The sequence below is a fragment of the Rhynchophorus ferrugineus genome, unplaced genomic scaffold (assembly GCF_030347505.1).
Source record: "Rhynchophorus ferrugineus isolate W39M unplaced genomic scaffold, kcgeb_rfMv2 rfM2, whole genome shotgun sequence".
Taxonomy (NCBI): Eukaryota; Metazoa; Arthropoda; class Insecta; order Coleoptera; family Curculionidae; genus Rhynchophorus; species Rhynchophorus ferrugineus.
In genome coordinates this window covers 52,245,895-52,269,827 of record NW_027472581.1, presented here as the reverse complement: position 1 = coordinate 52,269,827, position 23,933 = coordinate 52,245,895, and the positions used below count along the sequence as shown (strand labels likewise).

The 23,933-nt window shown below is 31.8% G+C and overlaps 1 protein-coding gene across 3 annotated transcripts in view; it reads right to left on the bottom strand.

The window, feature by feature from the left end:
- Positions 1 to 23,711, bottom strand: part of GABA-B-R1 (gamma-aminobutyric acid type B receptor subunit 1) — a 596,854-nt gene extending 573,143 nt beyond the window's left edge. For all 3 annotated transcript variants that reach the window (XM_076396068.1, XM_076396067.1, XM_076396066.1), the window contains exon 1: positions 23,412 to 23,711. In XM_076396068.1, the coding sequence (XP_076252183.1) occupies positions 23,412 to 23,444 (33 nt within the window). In that variant the 5' untranslated portion in view covers positions 23,445 to 23,711. The remainder of the gene's footprint in view (positions 1 to 23,411) is intronic.
- Between the last annotated feature and the right edge of the window lie 222 nt (positions 23,712 to 23,933).

The following is a 23,933-nucleotide window of genomic DNA, read 5'->3' as shown; positions in this document are numbered from 1 at the left end:
AGAACCATACGCTCGAATACCTTACACAAATTATTGTATTATTAAAGATGAAAGCAGAACCATAAATCAGTTTAAGCCTCTTTCAAATCCTTTGTGCTTATCGACTGTATGTTTGAAATTGTTTAGGAAAAATGTTTTAGGTTATGAGAGGTTCCGTTTAAACAAGAGTGAGTTTACATATTTGACGAGGTATAGTTCCCTTCTGTTCTTCAATGGTGATATTTCCACCTCACAGTACAAACTCGCTCTTATAGCGCCGTTGTATGGTGTTTAAGTTTTCAAAAAAGAAGATGACGCGGAAAGTAATCATTAACTACCCTATCCTACCTTAGATTGGGTCAATACTTTATAAATCTTCAATAATATAACTCTTTGGGCATCCCAATGGATGTTAGTCAGAGATTTAAACAGGTAATAATCCGCTAAATTTTTATTTTTTATATACTTAATATGCTGGACCCAACGCTAAGGCTTAAAGCCACGCTAAGAGCTTAATATGCTAAGGCGACAGTCGAAAATAAGCCCCAGAAACATGTGTTCTGTGTTGTTTCTTATGTTGTTCTCTCTTATAGATATTGTACTCACTAGGGGCAGATTCTTATTCTACAAAAATGTAAAAGATTAAATATAAAAGATTTTCTAATAAAAACAGTACACACCAACCTAATTTCCACTCTCAATGTTGGAGTATATTACGACGACCAGCATGCAAAATTTCGAATGATTTCTGCTCGAGTCTGTTTGCTTTGCTTTTATGCTCCATGAAAAATTCATCATCATTCATTCAATTCCAAATTCCCGAAATATGAAGACGGTCGTGCTTTCGGTCCCCATTACCATACCTCCTACCGATATCATCAGCCTAATTGGCAATACTGGTTCCGAGTCGAAAACAATTTTAAACTCAAAGAAATCGTTAGGCTTAACGTTAAAAGTTTTCGACTTTTTCTAACGCTTCTACGGATATTCGCAAGCAATCGATAAATAAAATGGGAACAAACTTTACCGAATAGAGTACTGTTTTAGAATATCGGAATACGAAACACGAATTTAATCTTGTAATGTTTTATTAATTTTTTTTATAAAATTATGAATTTTTTTAATCAACTACTTATGGAATTACTATCACTTTTATGAATAAATATTATACAACCAACGACACATTTGATAACCATTATGTTATATTAGGTTTTGCATGTTCTCTGATCATACTAATCATACATAAATAGCGCCAGAGGAACACTGATGATTTGAGAGCGATCATAGCTTCAGCGTTTACAAAATATAGTCTGCTCCACAAAGCTTTCCATCCTTTCCTTTTTCTGCTACTTCTTTTACAATTTCTACAACATGTAGCGGAGCATTATCATGCAAGAGGATGACTATGAGCCTGTTAATCTATTATCTCTATTGCTTGTCTTTCTTGTAACAATATATCAATAAATTTATTCAACTGACATCTATAGGTATCTTTAGTAACATTTTCATTCAGTACTAGCAATTCGTAAAACACAACTTGCTGATCACTCCATATGCCCAGCAAGGGTTTATGGCCATGATTATGAGTATTCCGCTTTGGTGTTGATTTGGTCGATTCTCTTGGACTAACTCATGACTTTTTATGCATGTAATTATCAAAACTAATCTACTTTTTATCGGCAATCACAATACTTCACAAAAAACAATTATTTTTTACCTGAAAATCAATGAAACAGCGATATTGCACTGGTTCGAAATAGCATTTACGCCCAATTCATAGGGTGCTCATTTTCTCTCCCTTTTTCTTTTCTCTTATTGCCATCGCATGTAAACGTTTATGAAATGCTTCATTCTTCTACTTCTAAACTGTCTGAGAAAGTCCCTTGAGCGTTTGAGCTAGGTTTTTGTTCAATCAGTTTACCAATTCATTGTGATTAAGCTTTTTGGTTCACCAAGTCCTTATCATTGACATTAAAATCGCCACTTCTAAAATGATGAATCCACAACCAACAATTAGGATATGACGAATCAGCAACATCATAAATCTCTGAAAATTATTGCCGGATTTCGGCACCAGATTTCTTCAAAGTAAACAAAGAGCAATGAATGTACAAAATGTAATCATCATTATTCATGATGATTATTCATTCATTTGATCATTCCATAATTAGCGTTTGTATACTGAATAACGCAATAATAGTAAATGAAATACTGTTATTTTATGTAGAGAAAAGTCTAAACTTCGCACTTTTAACAACAGGTATCGCTGCCCATGAAACATGTCAGTGCCTAAAAGTTGTACACTGGAACCCATTTTTTTTTTGGCCAGGAACCGGGTAGGGGAATCCTGTTACGGATACCTGGTCGGGAAGACCCGCAGGAATAAGCGAGTTGGACTGGTTATGTGGAGACTGCCTCTGGGCTACCCACTAAACCCCACCCTATCAGCTGATCCAATGACCCTAAATGATAAACACTAGAACCCAATCGGTACAAGAGTAGATATACAATTAACCGACTGCAACTAGTCTTAACTAATCTGAATGTTTAAATATATTCAGACGACTTCGATAACACTTAACTGTAATTCTTGATGTTACATGATGAGAGATGACTCGTTATAGTATTAATGTTAGATATATGGAATATTGAAGCTATATTATGGATGGTGAGCCACTTAAACTAATGTCAATCTTTAGATGATAAAATTATTTTGTTTAGTTATGACGTAAACCTTTAACTTATATAAATAAGGTCCCAAGGGCGCTAAAGTTTATTAATTAATATGAACTGATTTCTAAATGATTGGACAGAAGAAAAAAATGTTTACAAGGAGAAACTCTTCAGAAAAACATCCCCCGCTATTTTCACTGGCCTCAAGAAAATATTAGAAAGAGTTCCTATACATTAGATACGACCTTTGACCTATACATTATAGGAATGATTTATGACCCTTGAAAAATAATCAGTAGCGTATATCTGAATATGGGAAAATATATTTATTTAAGTTACGAGAAAATATATCTTGACTGTCTTATTTTGATTACTTAGCATGTATGGTGAATGCCTCACAGCTGATTATAAACAACTAATTATTGTTGATAACTAACTAAATCTTTCTGTTCTTAATAACACTGCCAACAACGGAAACAATAAACAAAAAACGATGAAAAAATGTCTTACTTGACAATAGCCTATAATCTTTTTATAATTTCTATATTTCATATCTTCATTGCTGCTAGGAAAATCGTTTATCGATTTTCCTAGCATTTTTTTCCAGCAGGCACATTTTTTAACTTACAAAATTCAAGTAAGCTAGTTTTTTGGAGTTTATAAACGTAAACTATTAATTTAACAGTTTTTTGTTGTGATTTGTGCAGAATATATATATGCTTGATGAATACTGCCTACTAACATAATTTTGATATAATGATAGAGCACCAGTCGTGGGCTCCATATATATTTTACAATTATTATGAGAATTGCTAAAAGATCTATCGCTCTAGCTGTCTTCGATGGTTTAACGAGAGACAATAAACTATATAAATGACTACTATTTTTGCTTAATTCAGCCTATGAAAGCAGATTCAACTCAAAAAATGTTTCCACATAACTACGCAAATCTTTCTTCTTGCATTCGACCTATTTTACAAGACTCATGGAAGAAAATCTCGAAAGGGTTCATCATGGTCCTGATCTTGATTAACCTCATAGATTCAGCTAATCAGAGTTATGTGATTACATTGAAGTATTGATTTGTTACGTCAGAACTGCCGTACTCAAAGATTACCTATAACTATATAATGAATCACTAATTGATTGATCAAATTTGATATATATTTTTTCAACAATTTAGAATGTATGTTAAATTAATCATTAAAAAAGAGCATACTGTCGTGACCGAGAAATTTTAAATTTCATTTAAAAAGAAAACTAACGGCAATTAATTTTTTTGCAATTTTTACCTTCTATTGTCTTATTCGTTTTTCTTATCTCAAAATTAGTAAAACTTGTCTCATGAAATAAAGCAACTTGATCCTCACATTTAATTTTTGCCTTTGAAAATGCATTCTTATTATTACCACTTAAGATCTATGCAGCATAGTTTGACTGGCATGCGATTTCAAAATGACAAAGAAGTGGGAAAAAAGTTATAGAATATTATGGAAAAAAATATGTTTCGATTAAAATATATTGTACTAATATTTCTCAACTTGACGCATCAGAATGCATGAAAAGATCTACTAGATGAAATACTCGTATGTTCGTCAAATAAATCGATTAGCACTGGATGGTATCCAATCGTATTGTTCTTTCAATTAAATGAAAAACGAAAGAATTAAGACAATTAACGTAAGCTTGTAAATAAATATTTGGACTGAGAAAAAATGAGATGGCTTATGCTCCAGCAAAATAACAATAAATTACGCTGAAAACAATAACAATTGTTTAAGTTTGTTTTATTTTGAATTAACAAAAGAAATAAAATAAGTCGGAACAAATCAATTGATTGAGACATTATTAGCAAACTAGAACCATTATATCTAAATCTGAACGGTTACGTTAAATATTCTGGTTGGAGTAGAATTAATTGAGGTAAGAAAGAGAAAAACTTAATTAACACCGTAACAGCGGAATCGCAAAAAAGGTGCCGGTTGGTCGACGATTCACGTTCCGTTCCCGACGACAGATGGCACCAAAATAAATTGCCGAGACAGAAACTTTTAATAAAAAAAGAGGAATGCCGATTTAAGCGCGCTTAATCAAAGCGACCTTATCATGGCGGATTCGGAATCGCGTTTTATGCCAACGTGATTGATTTCAAGACTGCCGTCTCGTTTTAAGTACGAAATTCGATTTCCTCTCGCGCTTCTCCACTTTCGTCAAGTTTCTTGTTTTCATTTTATGTACTTGAACACATAATCGAATATATTTTATATATGTATATATTTTAATTTATAGGCTTTCAATGTATATCACGGCCTTATTCCGTAATTACTTCAATCAGATCTTTATCTGAACTTGTTATAGTATAACTTTATATAGTTTAATACATAGTTGTAGCCAGAAAAATATGAATTCCATATTTTAATATTCTTAACACAGTAAATGTTACTGAAGTGTGTATGTATATGTATGTATATCATCTAATGAAAACCACCAAATTATTATTAGAACTGACACTATGGAAAGTCAGCCTTAACAGCAAGACATCACAACTCTCTACTGAAATAAAACCGAAAGTCTCAGTTATAATAATGACATCACTGAGTATACTTGACAAAATTGACACTAAAAACCAGAAGTAAGGATCAAAAATAAACGAAAAGAGGACAAAATTAATCAGAGAAGCGAAAACGAGAGCAAGTATAAAGTTTTTATATATATCGAATGAGCAGGAAAGTCCTTAATGAGTTGAAACTCACTCTCACCTGACCAATTTTAGAGTGCAGTATTTAAAATATAGTTATATGAAAGATGCTAATAATCTACTGCATGGATAGCATAATCAATATACAAATCACCATGCATACTGGTCTAGAGCTACTAGTTAAGAGGACATATATAGAATATGTATTAAATACTTGTTACGAATCACCTTTGAAAATAAAATTAAAAAAGTCGAGCTGACAGAAAGAAAACAACAGGGCAGGATAATACCAATAATTGACATAATCTTACAACAAAAATTGTAAACACTGCAAGCCCGAACGCAATATAAACAATGGCATATAGTCGCAGAAGCCAAATTAGAGCTTAAAAATGAGAAGAGAAGTACAAAAAGGATTAACCTGTACGTAGATTTGTTATTTAATTTTTCCACTTTTTTCTTCCCATTTAATTGCCTTATAGAATACCTTTTAATTTTATCTAAATTTTTATTTAAAAATTTTACCATAATAATCTTTTACCTCATTGTTATATATGCACCTTTATTTTCTTATTGTTTACGATATACTCACTTTTCGTCAATACCATCCATACTTCCATATTCTTAGTCTCTTCCTTCTAAGCATAGTTTTAGTAATTTTCTATTCTCTCTAAGCTACATATCTGAATTGTTATTAAAATTGCATATATTCTTGCCCTTTTATATATTAATTCTTTTTTACTTTTGTTCTTAGTGTATTAGTGTTAAAAATATTGATTTATCGCTTTCGCTAATGGTATTTCCAGTTCTATTTACCATGATTTCACGCCCACTCACCACCATTTTCTTATAAATTCCATTTTTTTGTTCATTAGTAATACTGTATTATAGTTTGCTCCCCGAAACTAAGACTATCAGGATGGAGGAGAAGTTCAATCCTTTTTCATGGAAAGGATTCAAATCCTTTCCCCTTGTCGCTTTATCACTGTTTCAATTCTTCAATATAATTGGTTTGCTTTACCTGTTAAGTAATCTATTATCCATTTTTGATAAATTCTTAATAAATCGCCCATTACGCCTCTCTTCTTCTTCTGCTCTACTCTTTCACGGATGCTTCTACATTTTTTATTTTATTTTATTCGCCAATCTTTCTCTTTACGTTTATGTTGAAATAAATTATTTGACGCTTGGCCGGCTTAATAGTATTAATTTACTTTAGTAAATTAGTATTTTTATTATCATGTACTCTTTTCCATTATAATAATTAGGACCTAGGATAATAATAATAACGAAGCGAACTCCTTCATAAAATTTATGTATTAAAATAAATTATTACAGATAAATAAGTTAAGAGCAGAAAGCATCGTTTTTGTTCAAGTTTAATTTTAACTTGCGTATTTAAATTAAAAGAATAGATCGTGGAGTGTTAACACCTTACGGTGTAATAGTAGTATTTCGTAGTATATTTAAGAAAACACCAAGAAAAAAATTGGAAATAGGAGATTATGGTACACGATAAAGCATCGTCCCATACATTAACGGAAATACTTCAGCATATAGCTGCAAACAAAATGACATAAAACACACTTTTTACGCAGAAAATTTCGAAATTAATTTTTCAGTCATAAAATATTTGCGAGAAACAAGCTTCCAATCAGAAGAATGCCTTGAACTAGTAGAAAATATATAATATATAATTAATTTCAATAAATAAAAAAAATTAATAAATAAAATATAAAATAAATTATTCGCCCAAATAATATGAGCTATATTCAGTAAAACTAAATTATTTTAGCACATTATTTTTTATTCTATTCTAAAAATTCTATACAAAATTTCTGGTGTATCTGCAAAATATTGACAATGTCTTAAAGGTAATTTGATATATCTTTTTATTCTGTTTACATGTTTTCTGGTGAAAAATTAAAAGACGGTGTTGTCGCGTCTTCTTTTTTGTGACGCCAGCCGAAAGCAAAGCCACTGAAAATGGTTCCTGCTGTGCGAATTAAACGTTGATCATAATCAAAATTAGGAGAACTAAATTCACAAGAGTTGTTTATTTGTTAATTTGAGAATGTGGCTTAACCCTAGCCAGGCCTACTAACCCTAATGTAGGACTTCGAGCATCTGCTTCCCTTCATCTCATTGCTCATCCATTATTGTTAGTGTTAAGGTAGAAGCTAGTGTGTTGTGTTTTACCGTACTTTGGTATCATGTGCACATGTCATATTTCATCCTAGCATTTTTACCAGGTCCGTGTTTATGATTGTCTGTTATAATTGCCTGTCATTGTTATTGATATCATGGGTATTCCATCATTGCGATTGCCTATCAACGTCATTATTTATTATTGTTATTATCAGTATCATCCATTATAAGCAGCATTACTTATCGGTACTATTATTTATCTGTACTTTTATTTATCAGTACTATGATAAACTGCCAGTACCGTCTTTTTTTATTACCTAACATTAAATTCATGATGATTACTAATTCTTTTTAATTTCAACCATTTCGCTGAAAATCAGTTGCTCAGGTACGTTTCCATTTTATTTTCAGAACTGCAACCTGACTACCTCGACATCAGGACCTTCCACCCTTATAATTAACTTTATTTACTTAAAACTCATTTATTGTATAAGTAGCTGTTATATCCTTTATTTTAATATTAGCACTATATACAATGCACAGTGTGATTTACCATGGACAAAATTAACTAAAAACTGATTTTCTGATTTTTTAAATTTTAGTATTTCAATGTTTGAATTGTTGAACACATTACTTTTCATTAAATAATATAAAAACATCACTTTGTATTAGTTGGTCGCGCTTTTGTTTAGCTACATTTCTAAACTTTGACTTGTCAACATCAGCCAAGAATCACGATTAAATCAAGTGTTGGACTCTTTAAATGATATAGAAATTATTTCTTTTCAAGTTGGTAAGTGCTCCATATTGTTATATATAAAACCTACCGTGAAATTCTGTTAAGTTTTTATATAGTCAAATTTGTGTAAATATTCCAGAATTTTAAACTTTGTTTGAGTTAAAAAAAAATCCATTTACATATTATACAAAGTTTATCAATAAATTATTCATAAAGTAATTTAGTATTTCCAAAAAAGAAATGAATTTCTCTAGGTTGCGATTAACAGGGTTTTTTTAGTGGCAGATGTTACAATAAAGAATAAAGATTTAATATTAGTCATTTGGTTAGAAACTTCAGGAGGTCATCGAAAACGATAAAATAATAAATTGTAGTGAGTTTTATGGGTTAAGAATGGCCACTAAATATAAGAAAGGATGGCGTTCTCGCAGGCGACTTTTAGTCTTTGGATATAGACGAACCCATTTCCAGTATAAATCGGAGAGGAAGACCCAGGGTTCTTTGTGAAGGGACCTCAATTAACGTCGGTAGACCTCAATAGACGTCTTCTGTTTGTTGAAGACGCGCAGTTGAGTTAGCAGACATGTGGTATCGGGAAGTAATCGCGTTCAATCTACAATATCTTATTCAATATTATATTATCAATATTCTATCAATATCTTGACTTCAAACCTTACTTATTACACGCTTAAGACTATTTTTTAAACTTGTAATTGGAAAAGTATGCATATTTTTTCTTGCAAACACTTTTTAAATGCAGTTATTTTTGAACTTCTTTAAAAAAACAAAACACCAAGAAAATCATCGCCATCTAGCGAACATTAGACAAACTGGAAGTAATCTCCAGGTTTTTCTTTTGGCCGATTTAAATATACATAGATATCACTACCCGGACACCCTGTTTATTAAGTGAAACATCCTAAATATCTTTTAGTATATTGTTAGATCACTAAATTATAGAATATTAAAGTATTAGAAACCGTTTACAGAATTAAAATTGGTGCTGTTATTTTTAAAATATCAAATTTTGTCCTTATACCGTATACCCCTTCACACTGTATGTGTGTGTTCAAATAACTAATAACGTAAACACTATTAACGCTAATATTTTTCTAATCGATATGTGTTATATTGAGAAATGGAGCAACCATTACGTATGCAAAATCAGTACAAACATTTTTTGCTTCCTCCTCGACACCATTTACAATTACATTAGAGTTCGTGGTATACAAGCCCCAGCGCTCATATTCGCAAAAGTATCGATCGGCAAATTAAATGTGAAAGGGGCCATGGTAGAATGCAGACGCGACCTGCGAAACGTATCGGGCATTATGCTTATCCAAGCACAAAACGCTAAATATTCATGATTCGGAGAGGGTCAGCTCTAAACGATACTCCGAAGGTTTCGTCGACACCAAAACCGCCACAGAAACGACACGAAAACGATGCGAAAATTCGGTCTGTTTAGGGCTTGTCGACTTTCGAAGGAAAGGGAAAAAAACGTTCGATTATCGCGTTCACATTATCTCAATAGAAGCCCGTTCATAAATCAGTTTCCCATTTCGGTGTGAAGAGGTCGAACTATCAAAGGCGATGATTTCATTTATTTTTTCTTTATCAAATTCTTTTTAATTCATCAGCATTATATAAAGATCAAATTGATGAAGTGCTTCAGAAGTTCTATCGCTTTTTTAATGTATTATCGTTGGAATAAATATTTAGGTTTTGCTTAATGAAGATGTTGGTCGTAACTGTAAGTGTAGACACTTTGTTTTGATTCAGACTATATTGATTATATCAATATTATGTTAACATATATAAAAGCGAGTTTTATTTTTTTATTTTGTTTTGTTTATATTTTCTCGGTACTTTTTTTTAATCATTCGGAATATCTGTAGTACTTAGAATTACATCTGGTAATTTGATACTTTAGACCTTTTAATTTTGGGTCGTTTATATTTGTGTTTGAACGATAGTGTAAAGAAAATAGGCGGGATTTCATTCTTGAATAAATTCATAATTGTAGAATTTGTCGCCTTTGCGAATACTTAGCAACAGAAATAATTGCCATGAATGGCAACATTCTTGATGTTTCTTCGTGGGCTGTATTTGCCAGAGCTGATATCTTAACATGTCCAAGGGATGCTAGAACTTCACAAGCTACATAAGAGATTTTAACTTAATCCTAGCGAGGTCTACTAACCTTAGTGGTAGGATCTCGTGCGTCTGCTTGATGTCATTGTACATCGATTATTGTTACTGTTAGGGTATAAGCTGGTATATCTTTTTTCTTATTCCTCATTGACCAGCTAGAACCAAATAGTTTTTTGCCGATGTCGCTTCGGGTTTAGGATAGGGAAGTGTTTTGCGGGCGTCAGAGACCCTGGTTTATGACTGGGATTGTCCTAGTTGGTTTAGCCATCGGTGTTTGTAGATGGGTAGGAGTTTCAGATTATTATCGTGTTCTAAGGCGTCTAGGGAGTACCTAATACTGAGCATGTCCGTAAAACTTTTCATGAACGGGATGCTTGATTCGAGTTTAGTATTCACGTTCCTTATAAACCATGGGGCATTGAGTAACGCGCGAACTCGAATATCTGGAGCAGTATACCCTGTCTCTCATAGACATATTTGTACCCCACCTGTGTTCCGTAGAGGTAGACTGGACTGATTAGCATCTTATACAGGGTCGTCGTTGGAAATAGTAGGCCTTTGCAAAAAGCGTGCTGAATAATTTGGGCTGACCATTGGAACCTGCGGTCGAACTGGAGATCGAGGTATGACACCTTCTGGACCCAGAGGATAGGAACTTTTCCGATTTGGAGGCGATAAACGCGGAACTTCTTACCATAGAATAGAATAGCCTGAGTTTTGCTCAGGTTAATCCATAGCCGCCAGAATTTGTACCACGCAACTGCCTGATTCAGTTGGACATGAAGTCTGTCGCGGATGACATCGGGACTATAACCGGTGGTGAAGAAAGCTGTATCATCTGCAGAAAATGATGTGTGAATGTTTGTGGAGTGGGAAATAAGTAATTCAAAGGTTGAACAGAGCAAGGGCTAGTGGAGCACCTTTCAAGACTCCTACGGAGATATGTTTTCAAGAGGCGACTGCATCACCAATCTTTACTTGAAAGGATCTACCGTCCAAGCATGAATCAATCAGGGAGATTAGGTCATTCGGTAGACCTAGCTGGTTGTCTTTGTAGACTAGACCATTGTGTCATACTTGATCGAAAGCTTTAGCCCTTCGTACCTTTTGCACATACCATACTTCATCCTAGCATAGTTTATAATTGCCATCAGTTATAGTTATTGTCTGTTGTATCATGATTGTCCGTCAATGTTATTGAATACTATGAACTAAGATTATTGTTAACCATTCTGATTATTCCATCATTGTTATTGAATATTATTATCACTAATATTATCAACACCATCCATTATCAATGCTTGTTGATACATTTGTTTATCAACACTACTACTTATCAGAGCTATGGTCTGCCAACATAATTAATTACCCATACTTTTAGCTGCCAGTATATTAACTAGTCAGTACCATTATATATCAGTATTAACTTACATTAGAAGTTTATATTGTAATAATCACCGATTCCTGTTATATTTTTTGTACATTTTTAATCTCGGTCATTTAACATTGGTTACTCAGGTACGTTTTCATTATATTTTCAGAACTGTCGTCCCACCATCTCCACAACTAGATCTCGCACGCTTAGAATCTGTTTTATTTATTTTGTCATTTATTGTATAAGTAGTTGTTATATCATTAATTTTGATCTTTGTTTGCATTTATTTAAGGTAGTCAATTATCTAATATTGTTTTATCAAATATAATTTTATAATTTATTTTACCCCCCGGGATTAAAATTAACCCTACACATGTTGTGTTTAATTTTAGAATATATACAATATTTTTGGTTGCTCCATTCTTACTTCGAATGCAGAAAGTGAGAGACGCAAAAAACATTTAATTTAGTAACTTCAAGATATACATTATAAACAAGTTTCCACACAAGAAGCAATACATAGATCTAAATCGTACCGTTTTAAAGTTTGCTTTTAGTAGAGTTGAGAACCATCGGCTGAAAACAACTATTGCCTACTTTTTATTATTGACTGTTTCATTCGACTACTTTCGGACAATTAGTTTCAGTGGAACGTTTTATATATTACAATTTTCAGTCGCGGCAACTACCTTTATCTATTTCATTTGTCTCTATTTTTTTTAATTCATGCTTTTCCCGTAATTCTTAAAGTACTATAAATTAAATATAATAGATTTATGACTGCAATTATAAATTATAAATTTCAATTATTTTATAAGCCAGAGACTGATGCAAAAGTGGAGAAGGCAACTGATGTATATTTAGTTATATTATCCCTTTGATCGCTATATACACTGTTATGCGCACCATTTAAATTTTATTATGTCTAAAGGTGCTTCCACGATCTACGGACTATTAATGTTCTGTACCAAAACAGAAAGAATCTCATTGAGTGTATAGAGTAAATGATCTATGATCAGTTCTCCAGCAACATACTCTCTATTGCAGCAGCCTCTATTCGCCGTACATTATATGATCCGTTATTCAATTTTTGACTTACTTTTTCCATCATGTAATGCCCCACGTAGATATCCTTTGTAACCAACTGCAGCAAAGAAAATTTAAACCTACTGGAATAACAGACGCTATCGATAATTTTAAACCCAGTTATTATTCAAGTTCGAAACCATATTGATAACATGAGTCGTGAAGCATCAGACATAATAAGTCATGAGCTACTAGAAAATAAACCCAAACGTCCAAGCAACGTTAAATTTGATCACCGAATTTCTGCTTTAGAGGTGTGTGACGTTATAATAAATTGTGCAAAAGATCGATTTCATTTTAAAGAGCATCTAGTAGTTGCTTCGCTTTTTGTTTCGGAAATTTTTGGAGAGTATTGCGGTAAGTTTTCTGAGGATAAACTCACTCACTTCCGTGTGTGCCTGTTATCCCACACTTGATAAAGAACGATTACGAACTGAACTATCAGTTATTTATTCAAGAAATGATTGCGGAACATGAAATGGTGTACTATGTTACACCTTCTAAAATTTCTAATACACAACTAGGAGACACGTTGAAGGAGAGAAGTTTTTTTTGAAATAAAATTGCAGAATACCTTTAAATTTATATCAGGTCTCTACTGTTGCAACCAATTATAAAAATTGTCACTGTACGCGCCAAATCAAATATGTACTGACACAAATGTGTTGGTATTTAAATGTACACAACCATCCATCCTTACCAGCATAAACAACAATCTTGTGCGAATACTACTTATTCACCAGATTTGGGAACCAAATTCAGTTGCGAGGAAGAAGAAGTTAATGATTGAAAATAAGCTTTATTATTTTAATTTTTTATATTTTCAATAATTGTTCAACAAAATTCCTTCGTGTAAGCCGACACAAAATAAAAGCGTTTTGCGACCAAATGATAACTAGGTATGATGTTCCGAAAATGGAAATATTAAATGGAGGCTTAAAAGTCTCTCTAAAAAAATGTTTCAATGTCAAGTGACAAAAAAATAGAACGATATACAAAAGCAACTATAAAATAGACTAGACAAATAATTTGACCTAAAAACATTAAATTCTTAAAGAGTATTATTGTCTCAAAATTGTAATGTCAGTCAACAATGTGAGATTATTTAAGAAGCACAAACAGTATCAAATAAATTATCAAAAGAACAATAATAAGTAGAAGATATTATGGGGTTTTATTAGTCTGAAACTTCCAAAAATATATTTTTCACATAAGAAATATTGAATATATCAATTCGTATAACGATCAAATGTACACGTAAGTGCAGATGAGCAATATTCCAAAAATACGAAGAATATAAAGAATCTATTTTTAGATAAATAAAAAAAAACTATCCAGATGATAAAGTTATATTTAGCGAAAAATCAATAAAACACCACAAGCAAGAAAATTATTAAAATGATAGTGGTTTAGTTTATATTTTATATATTATTTTTAGGCTGTAAAAATATTTGCTCAAAATTATAGTTTACTAAACTAATAGTGGTAAACTATAAATGTTAAAACGAAATACAGTGTAATGAAAATGTCTGAATTTCTATTAAGTAAATCGCATTTACGAAAATTTTTAGTTTTTGACTTCAATTTGATGATTATTTATGCGTTTAATATTATGCATATTCTCCAGACCTTGCTCCTTGTAATTACTACTTGTTCCGACAGATGAGTCTTAACCTTTCTGAACAGAGCTTCCTATGAAGATGCCAAAAGTGGGTCAGTTTGTGGATAGCCTCAAAAAATACATAATTCATTCGAGAGGGAATCCATAAACTGTCTAAAAGAGAGGAAAAAATAGCGGCTATTGACGGACAATACTTTAAATTAAATACATTGTGCCGCGTTTTCACAATAAAGCTTCAAATGTAAAAAATACAAAAAAAAACTAATGTATAAGTCAATATATAGATCTATCTAAAATAACATATACATATATAATATATATATATATATATATATATATATATATATATATATATATATATATATATATATATATATATATACACAAACTGATCACTTTAGTCGGTGCCGAGCAAGAAATTAGATTTATTTTTTTCGTAATTTAATTATATATTATTTAACTTATATTATTATTTCAGCAATGTTTGGCCTCGGCATCGACTAATCTTCTAATAGTAATTAAAATAATAGGTTTAGGTAGGTATTAAGCTAAATAGTGTGTATATAGTAGAATATATACTGTCACTGGCGAGTGACCAACTTTAGAAATCATCCCAGAAAACATCCGGTCTTAGCCAGACTGGTTACTGGCGTGACTGGGATCATTTTCCTTGTCGGATTTTACACTCTTGCCTAGAACATTCACAAATTTTAAATAATCACAAAAACATAAATTTACGACCATGCCCCAGCAGGATTCGGACCCGCGGCTATCGCAACAGTAGGAGGGCCATCCCATCACCTTTACCGCTGCGCTACCAAGCCGGCAAAATATATGTTTAATAAGGTTTTTGTTTATTTTTATTTAGTTATTACAACGATTATTATTTACATATTTTATTTTAAAACGTTTTCTTTTTGTTAAATATCTAACTTCGATTATTTTTTACTTGTTAGTGAGTTCCTTATTTATATGTGTTTTTTTATGTGTGTATATATGTGTTTTTAAGGCCTGTTCAATTTTGTTGTAATATTTATTTTATTTTTTTAGTGTTAGATATTTACTTAATAAAATGCGCTGTTATTTTACTAAATATTACAATTGGTAGACCAAGTACAGGTGCAGCCCGTATGAAAAAAATAGGATTAAAGAAACAATAATAGAAAACTAACGAGTACTTCAGTCCCCAGTGTCCGCTACCTAGTCTAAGTGATTTGACAGGTGCTCTAACCGAACTGGAATAATGAAAAATTGTTGCCCCTAATCGGGAATCGAACCCGCGACCTCCTCGTATGAGCTGAACGTTCTAATCATTACGCCATAGAAGCAGTTGCCTGCGATTTTTCTACTACTTCTCATATAATATGGTTAGTGCTTAAAAATCAAACTAAATTGTTTTTACATTGAACTACTTCCGATTTTCCGTTATATAAGTTCAGCAGTAACATTATACACAGATATCAAATTAATTTAGATAAAAAAAAATATGTGAAAACTCTGTACATGCCTTTGAAATTTGAGGGTTTCCCTCAATTTCCCTCTTTTCCCCCTTCTGATCCTGACTTGATTCCAATGGGACCACCTCGGAAGTGCACTCTTTCAAATAAAAAAAGAATTTTAAAAACCGGTCGATAATTGACGGAGAAATCGGCGAACATACATTAAAAAAAATATATACAGCCGAACATAGAACCTCCTCCTCTTCTGAAGTCGGTTACTAAAGTGGCGTTACTACTAACTTTAACTTAGTCTAATTTAATTTACCTGTGTGAAATGATCTAAGTACTTATGAAAAATAGTAATAAATTAGAAATGTTATCTTAAGAAAGATAAAAGAAATATTTATCAATATTCGAATACTAATATTACAATATTGACAATAGAAGCTATGAATAATCACAGCAGTTTCACATAGGTCATGAAATAAAAACACATTGTAAGCTTTTAAATTTTGATCTTAAATTCTACTTTAATAGACTTGACACTGTCATTTTCCAAATACCTGATTCTATTATCATGTGAAATAGACATCATTTACTAAAATGAATAGATACCTGCAATATCAACTATTTAATAATTATGGACTCATTTAAGAACGCCTTGTACGGAATGATTTTAATTAGACCGCAAAATACGGCGACCTTTGATAAATGGAGAATTTCGAAGGTGGCTGTTACAAAAACAAATTATTAAATACCGTCGAGACACGACTATCATTTATCAAACGGAATATTCAGTTAGACCGTGTTGAACTGGATGAACATGCGTATTGTACCAGGAAATATAACGAAACAAAAAATTCATTGCTATTATGCTCCACTTGAAAATAATAATTACTCGATATTAACAATGATTTAAAATGTTGCAAAACATTTCGAGATATAAAATGCAATATTAATATTTAAAATGAAGAAATACGTAATAATAATAAATGTGGTTTATATTTTATAGCTATATACGCATTTAGATTTTAATGTACATATTTTAAATAAACAAACCGCTTTTAATAATTAATAGGCTATTTAACGTGACCTCTGAATCTCGCATTTCTCGCACTACTTATTACTTCTAATCAACAACCTGAATCTATTTGAAAATTCAGATCATTTATATACGCGAAAGAAACAATTTAACAAGAAAAAAGAGCGGCTGACGTTGGATTAACAAACATTCCTCATTTAATCAGAAGCTATAGTTCAAGGTGTATGGCCACCAAATGCGGTTTAAACAATATAATTAATGTTATCAGAAACAAACTGGCAGACAAAGGTACAGTCGATACTCACAAATAACTTTACTGCAAACTGTAAGGGCATATACCTAGGTTATTCAAAAAAACATGCGTTTATGTTTAGCTAACTATTATGCCCTTTAGTTTCGGGTAAAATTACACGCCGATTTAGATGCTGCGTCACCAAAATAAGAAAATCTCCAAAAATAGTTTGAATTTTTAACAGTACTCTTAAAAGAATATTCTTATTCTAAACGTTGAAAATAAGTATAGAAAACGTTTCTTCGAAATTTATAGACTAAAATACAATCTTAATATAAGTGAAACTCTTATAATATAAACACTTCTTAACAATAAGAAACGGTGCATTTATGTTATTTTATGTTTTTTGTTTGGAACTACTTTTTTCCAATCGGTTAACATGACATCTCAAGTTCTACCGTTCAACCCGTTTTTACCGCAAGTTAAACCAAACCAAGCCAATTTCCTGAAATTAGGTGTGAGCCTTTCCTAGACATAATTCTATCGTACAAAAGCAAAACCGTTAAAAGTTAACCGTCTCGAAAATACTAGTACGAGAAGAGCGTGTTAAAGTTTCCCTTTTAGATGCCGCGTCGCTAAAACAGCTATACATCCGAGAATAATCAAAATTTTTAAAATCCTGAAAACGGCATATTCTTGAAGGGTTACGCTATGAAAATATTTTTAAAAATCTATATTTGCGAATTTCTAGATTAGTATACCGTCTAATTTCGGATTATGTTAGTTTAAATGCCGCGTTACTAAAAGAACTATATCTACGAAAATAATGTAATTAACTTTTAATTTTCTTTTCACATTTCTAGACTAAAGTACCTAAAAATAATATTGGGAAAAATAGTATTAGGATTGTTTTTGCAGTCATTCTAACAAGTCTCCACATCCTTTAGTTGAACTAAAATAGTTTTAGAGTAAACTGAAGTTTTGGACCCTACATGTTTCATAATTTACATATTGCATACTGAAACTTTTAAGTGATCAACGAAAGGTAGTCATTATCTTGGAACGTTCCCCTAGAATGGTTACTGAAGCAATTGAGATCATTATTCTGTGTTAGATTATAGAATCTTGCCTACATATAATTACAAACCGCCATGCATAATGAGGGATTCGAATGCACGAGTTTCTTAGCCCATTATCAACTGACCGCTTACTCTAGTTGCTTAATCTCATCACCAATTGTACCAACTATAGTTTAAATTTAATATCAAGAAAGTGTTATTATTTTTTCACCACAACCATAACTAACAAGTCAAAGAAATAGAACGGTCCTCCAACTGCTGTAATTATCGCAGAATCGAATCCTACTAGGGCAAGGGATCCCTTATATATTTTCTTCAAGTTACATAGCATTGTAGATTTTTTGTTGTTACTGAAAATTTGCAGTTAGTCACATTAACCACAAATTCTGTAAATTGACCTAGAGCAAATATAATACAAATGATGCATTCGCTTGACAATAACCAATCACAAATACCATTATTCATGCTTATAAGGTAACGTTCGAAAGCTACATAAACTAAAGCAATGCTAAGAGGATTTACCTAGCTTAACTCATAACTTTACCAAGCATTTTAACGGAAAATATTAAGTTTGAAGACTCAAAATTGCAGCCGAGTTATATCTTTTACATTATATTCACTCTATATAATTTGAAAAATAATTGTGTTTCCCTTATGAGGAAACTAAAACACATCTATTTGATCTATTACTAATTAAGCATATTACATTTGTGAGGACAAAAAAGCTTATCTATATATATCACGCATTATGCGTGACAGAACCATGTTTTCCACGTTACGCTAAATAAATAACGTAGAAGAACTCAATTAAGTTTGTTTTTATTTATAAAATATTTTAATTACGTTTATTTGATAAATCTACCATATAAGTATAAGTACTTAACGTCATATAGTTTTTGTAATAATGAACTCTTTAAATTTATTTTTTAACGACTTGAGAATCGAATATAACTTCCATCGAAACAGATTACTAGAATTTAAAATTATACTAATAACAGTTTGGAGAAAAAGTAATTTCAGTTTTTCCAAATAGATGAATTTAGTCGAATGAAGTCACATATCTCTAGTAATATTTATACCGTGAAGCCATACAATAACGAGTTCGAATGGTGACAGTCCATAGAACATAAAAAATATAAAATAGCTGCATTAATCATTTAAAAATTCAGCGCAGGCTCCTCGAAGACTTGCTTGCCCTGGTAGTCGACCAGGGCAATATTTAAAAAAATCGGTGAAATTCTAAATTTTTAAGAATCGATGCAATACATTTCCTGTAGCTACGAAACTAAACATTTACTATAAAATCATTTATTTACTTCAAAATGGTTATTATATCAAAAGAAGCTCGATATTTGGATTCCAAATGGATTGACAGAGAAAAATTTAATATACAAGGTTTCCATTTTTAAAGGGCTTCTGGAACTAAATGAAATTGAGATATTTTTTAAAGGAATGATTGAGAGCGATAGAATGGAGATAACATGAAATATAAAGAATAACGTGGCCAAAGTTTGGAGAAGCTTTGCAAACGTCCTCAAAACCTGCATTGTCACCAAAAAAGTGATATTAAGTATTTGGTGGAGTTTTAAAATAATTGTTGACCGTGAGCTGCTCGAATCTGATTAAATCATTAATTCGACTCCCTACTGTCAACAACAAGCAAGGAACTTAACCATCTTCAAACAAAAATATTTAGAAACTAAGTTTTTATACATCAACAAAGTGATATTAAGTCATGTTCGAAATTTATATAAATAACTTAAAAAATGCTACTCCAAATATCTTAAAAACCCATAATAAATATATTTAACCGATAAAAGCTTAATTAATTTCTCAATTAATTTCGACTTTTTCAAAGTAATAATTTTGTATAGTGGTATTATAAGGAAAACCGTAAGATGTAAAAGTCGCGGCATGGTTCTTCATATATTCCTTCTGCTGGAAAACAATAATATACCCATGACACAGCATTATTTCCCTACGAATAAATTCGTTCATAGAAACCTCAACATACATAATTAACGCAACCGCCTAAATTAACTCCTCTGGAATTATGGCTATTCGTTGAAAAAGAAAGCTTTGAAATTTTTAGTCGATTAAGAAAAATACAATACAATCGAAGAATGCCATTTTGCCATTCATAAAAAACATTGATATAAAAATATTGTATACAAAGGCGGTTTACTTTAAATTGTGGTATCGAAAAAAATCATCTAGTCCTCTACCACTTATTCCAACTGAAGTGTATTTATAAAGGCAAGCAATTAAACTTTTTGTTGGAAATTTTGAATATATTTCAAAAATATGTTGTTTCAAAAATATGAAAAAATATTGGTTAGTGATGAACAATGTTTTTAAAATAACAGTACATGTATAGAAATAATAATAATTTTCACTTTCAATCAAAATACTCTCGATCATTTTCACACTCATTCAGCACTTCGAATCTGTTTATCAACCATGCCATGGTACATCGATTTTAACATATCGCGCTACCTCTGATGAGTATGCTGGATGCGGTACAACTTCTATTAACATTCTATCTACTACAGTATGTACTCCAGTGTATATTACAACAGTGTAATTAATGTAACTTGTGGCCAACCATTGTCTTGTCTGTTACTTGCTACTACTGGTCTTCTTTACGATCGATTGACGTCGATAGTATCTGCACAATAGTTTCATTTGATTTAAGCAGCTTGTAATACATTACATCTTGCTCATCCCATCATCACATGCACAGCAAGATTGGGCCATAAATATTCCGCTCCGATGTAAATGTGGACCGCTCTCCTGGGCTAATTTATAATTTTTGCACTTGGGATTGTCGTAGTTGATTTAATTTTCGCCCCAAACCCTTCTTGTTTACCTTTGAAAATAATTAAGACGCGACGTTAAAACAGGTCAAAGTTGTATTTTCAAAAATTCATGGAGCAGCCATTTTACTCCTTTTTGGATCTTTCCCATCGCATATATATGTTTGGAACAACTGTCTAACAACTCTTGCAATTCATTGTCTTCGACTTTTTGCTCCTCCGAAACGTTTTTCCTAATAGGCATTTAATCAGCCACATTTAAATATTTGAAACCGAAACTGACAATTAAAATATGACGGAGTAGCATCATCTTAAATTTCTAAAAGAGTGGGATTGTAATAGTGGCACTAATGAATGTGTAAAACTTGAGGGTACCACAATTAGAGTATTTACTATTTAGTTATTTAATTAGTTAAATTACTGCATCACTCAATAATACCAAACAGAACACTTGTTTTATATAGAGAAATATCCAAAGCATAGAATTTTACAGTTACGTTAGGTTATTTAATATTTGTTTGCAATGATACTTCGCACTTTCAACAAGAGATATCGCTGATGGGAACACAAGCACCACGACACCTAGTATTTTGATTCGCTAAATAAAATAAGCTATATCTCACTTCGAATTGAACACATGTAGTGTGCAAAATAATTCCTAAGTGACAAGTGCAATGATAATATAACATAACATTAACACTAATTTGATAATTTTACAAAGTATTAATAACCAAATTTTAATCTTGAATAACTAGGAACTATATATCATTATAGGAATATCATCAGGAATAAAGGAATCGTTTCAACAAATTAATTAAACATCAAACAAAAAAATCATTGTTAAAACTAAGAGAAAATTACCAAGAGTAATAAAATAAAGAACTAGAGTAAAGGTACTTTTACTGTAGTAAACTTAGGGTAAAAAATATCTTTATATTAATTATAAAAGTTATAGTTATAAAAATAAATACTAAAATATCGTTCAAATTCTTCTAAGTAGGAGCACTAAATTGAATGAATATAAGTAATAAACCTTCATAAAAGTTAACATTGAACTCATATTTTAAAGCCGTTTAAACCCCCTATATATACTCCATTAATATATATCAAATAACGGTAAATTATTAGCAGGACTATTTAAATCAATGTTTTCGGATATTAAGACATATGGATTATACCCACACTACAAAATACAGTATTCTTTTATTGTTTTAAGAGAGTCTTACCATTCTCTATCCACTCTACTGATAACTGTTTCATATTTAATCAACTGCCATTAAGTATTTTGGTGAAAAGTTCTACTTACATTTTCTAACAAAATCATCGTTGATTACAATATGTATATCAGTTTCACCGCAATTTGAGCACTTTTGAACAATCTGAATATCAAATACCTAATAATTACACACTATCAGAAACACTTTATGGATATTGCCATGAAAGGCAATATGTTATTTCTTATATGTTAATTTTAACGGTATATAAAAATATGCATTGACATTTGAAACATTCAATATTCGATAGACGTTATCGAGATGTTATGAAATAAAACTGGGTTAAAACTTAATATACAGAAAACGCTACCCGACATCAGACCCAACATATTTCAATCTGTTTTCTCCAGTATATTATTGTTGTTTTACGTAAACAGAAGCATATATCAGACGCGAATGATAACAGCGTTGTTTTTCTGCTGTTACTGCGACATGTAATATTACGTTCGTACGAATTTATTAAAGCCATAATATATATCAAATTGTTATAGGAAATTAGGTAAATTTATAATAAATTATTAAAATAAAGAAGTTTCATTATAATCCATTACAACTTTAAAATATTATAAACTTTAATTTTTTAAACTACCAGATTGGAATATTCTCTTGAATTTTCATTCCCATCGATGACTTCAAATTCAAAAAAGGATCACTTGCTTAAAAAAATGTTAGTAATGTATATAAAAAAAATAAACAAAATATTTTTCTGAACTTATTATTATCATTAACTAACTATTTTTCATTACCCATTAGTTTAAAACTAAATTAATTACATTATCTAAAATTGCTAATCAACTAATAATCAATTGGTTCAGTATATGCAAGCCTAATGTTCCTTCTGATTATTTACCTTGTGTTTTACAATCTTGATAATCAACCAAACTGTATCAACGATAACGGATATTAGAATTACAGCTAAAATAAATTATATATAATATTAAACTGTTTACAGTGCACCATTTCTTTTAAATAATGTATAAGTGCAATAGTCTCAGTGCAGTAGTGGCTCTAGTATTCCGGATACTTAAACTATCATCAAGTTTGAAATATACATACCATCATTTCATATCTGGCTGCTGCTTCGATCATAACAAGAACAAACAGACCATAAAAGTCTCCAAACACCAGTCATGTCACTCCACCATCCAGAGTCCGTGCAGATCATCGACACCACACTCATCACCGAGCGGCATGATGCCGTCCATCATGATCATCATCATCCCGATCATCACCAAACACCCACTTCACTGTTCAAGTCTCGCGACGCTCATATCGACCACCATCGCTGTTTCTCGTGATCTCCAGTCGTTGGGGGGCGACACTTGGGACCTGCGACAGCCACACCACCACCGTCATACAATTGCAAAACGACTGCGGAGCCTCGAAGGGCAGGAGGAGGTTCGGCCGGCGGCAGCCTGGAGTCCTGCGCCCTGTAGAAGAGCACGTGTGCACAGGCCGGGGAAATGGAACGGGAACGGGACCGCCTGTGTGGTGACACCGTGGAGGAATTCGCTTCTGGAGCCGTCGCAAGGGGCATTGTCTAGAAAACAGATCGTAATCTCGACATAATAAATAACA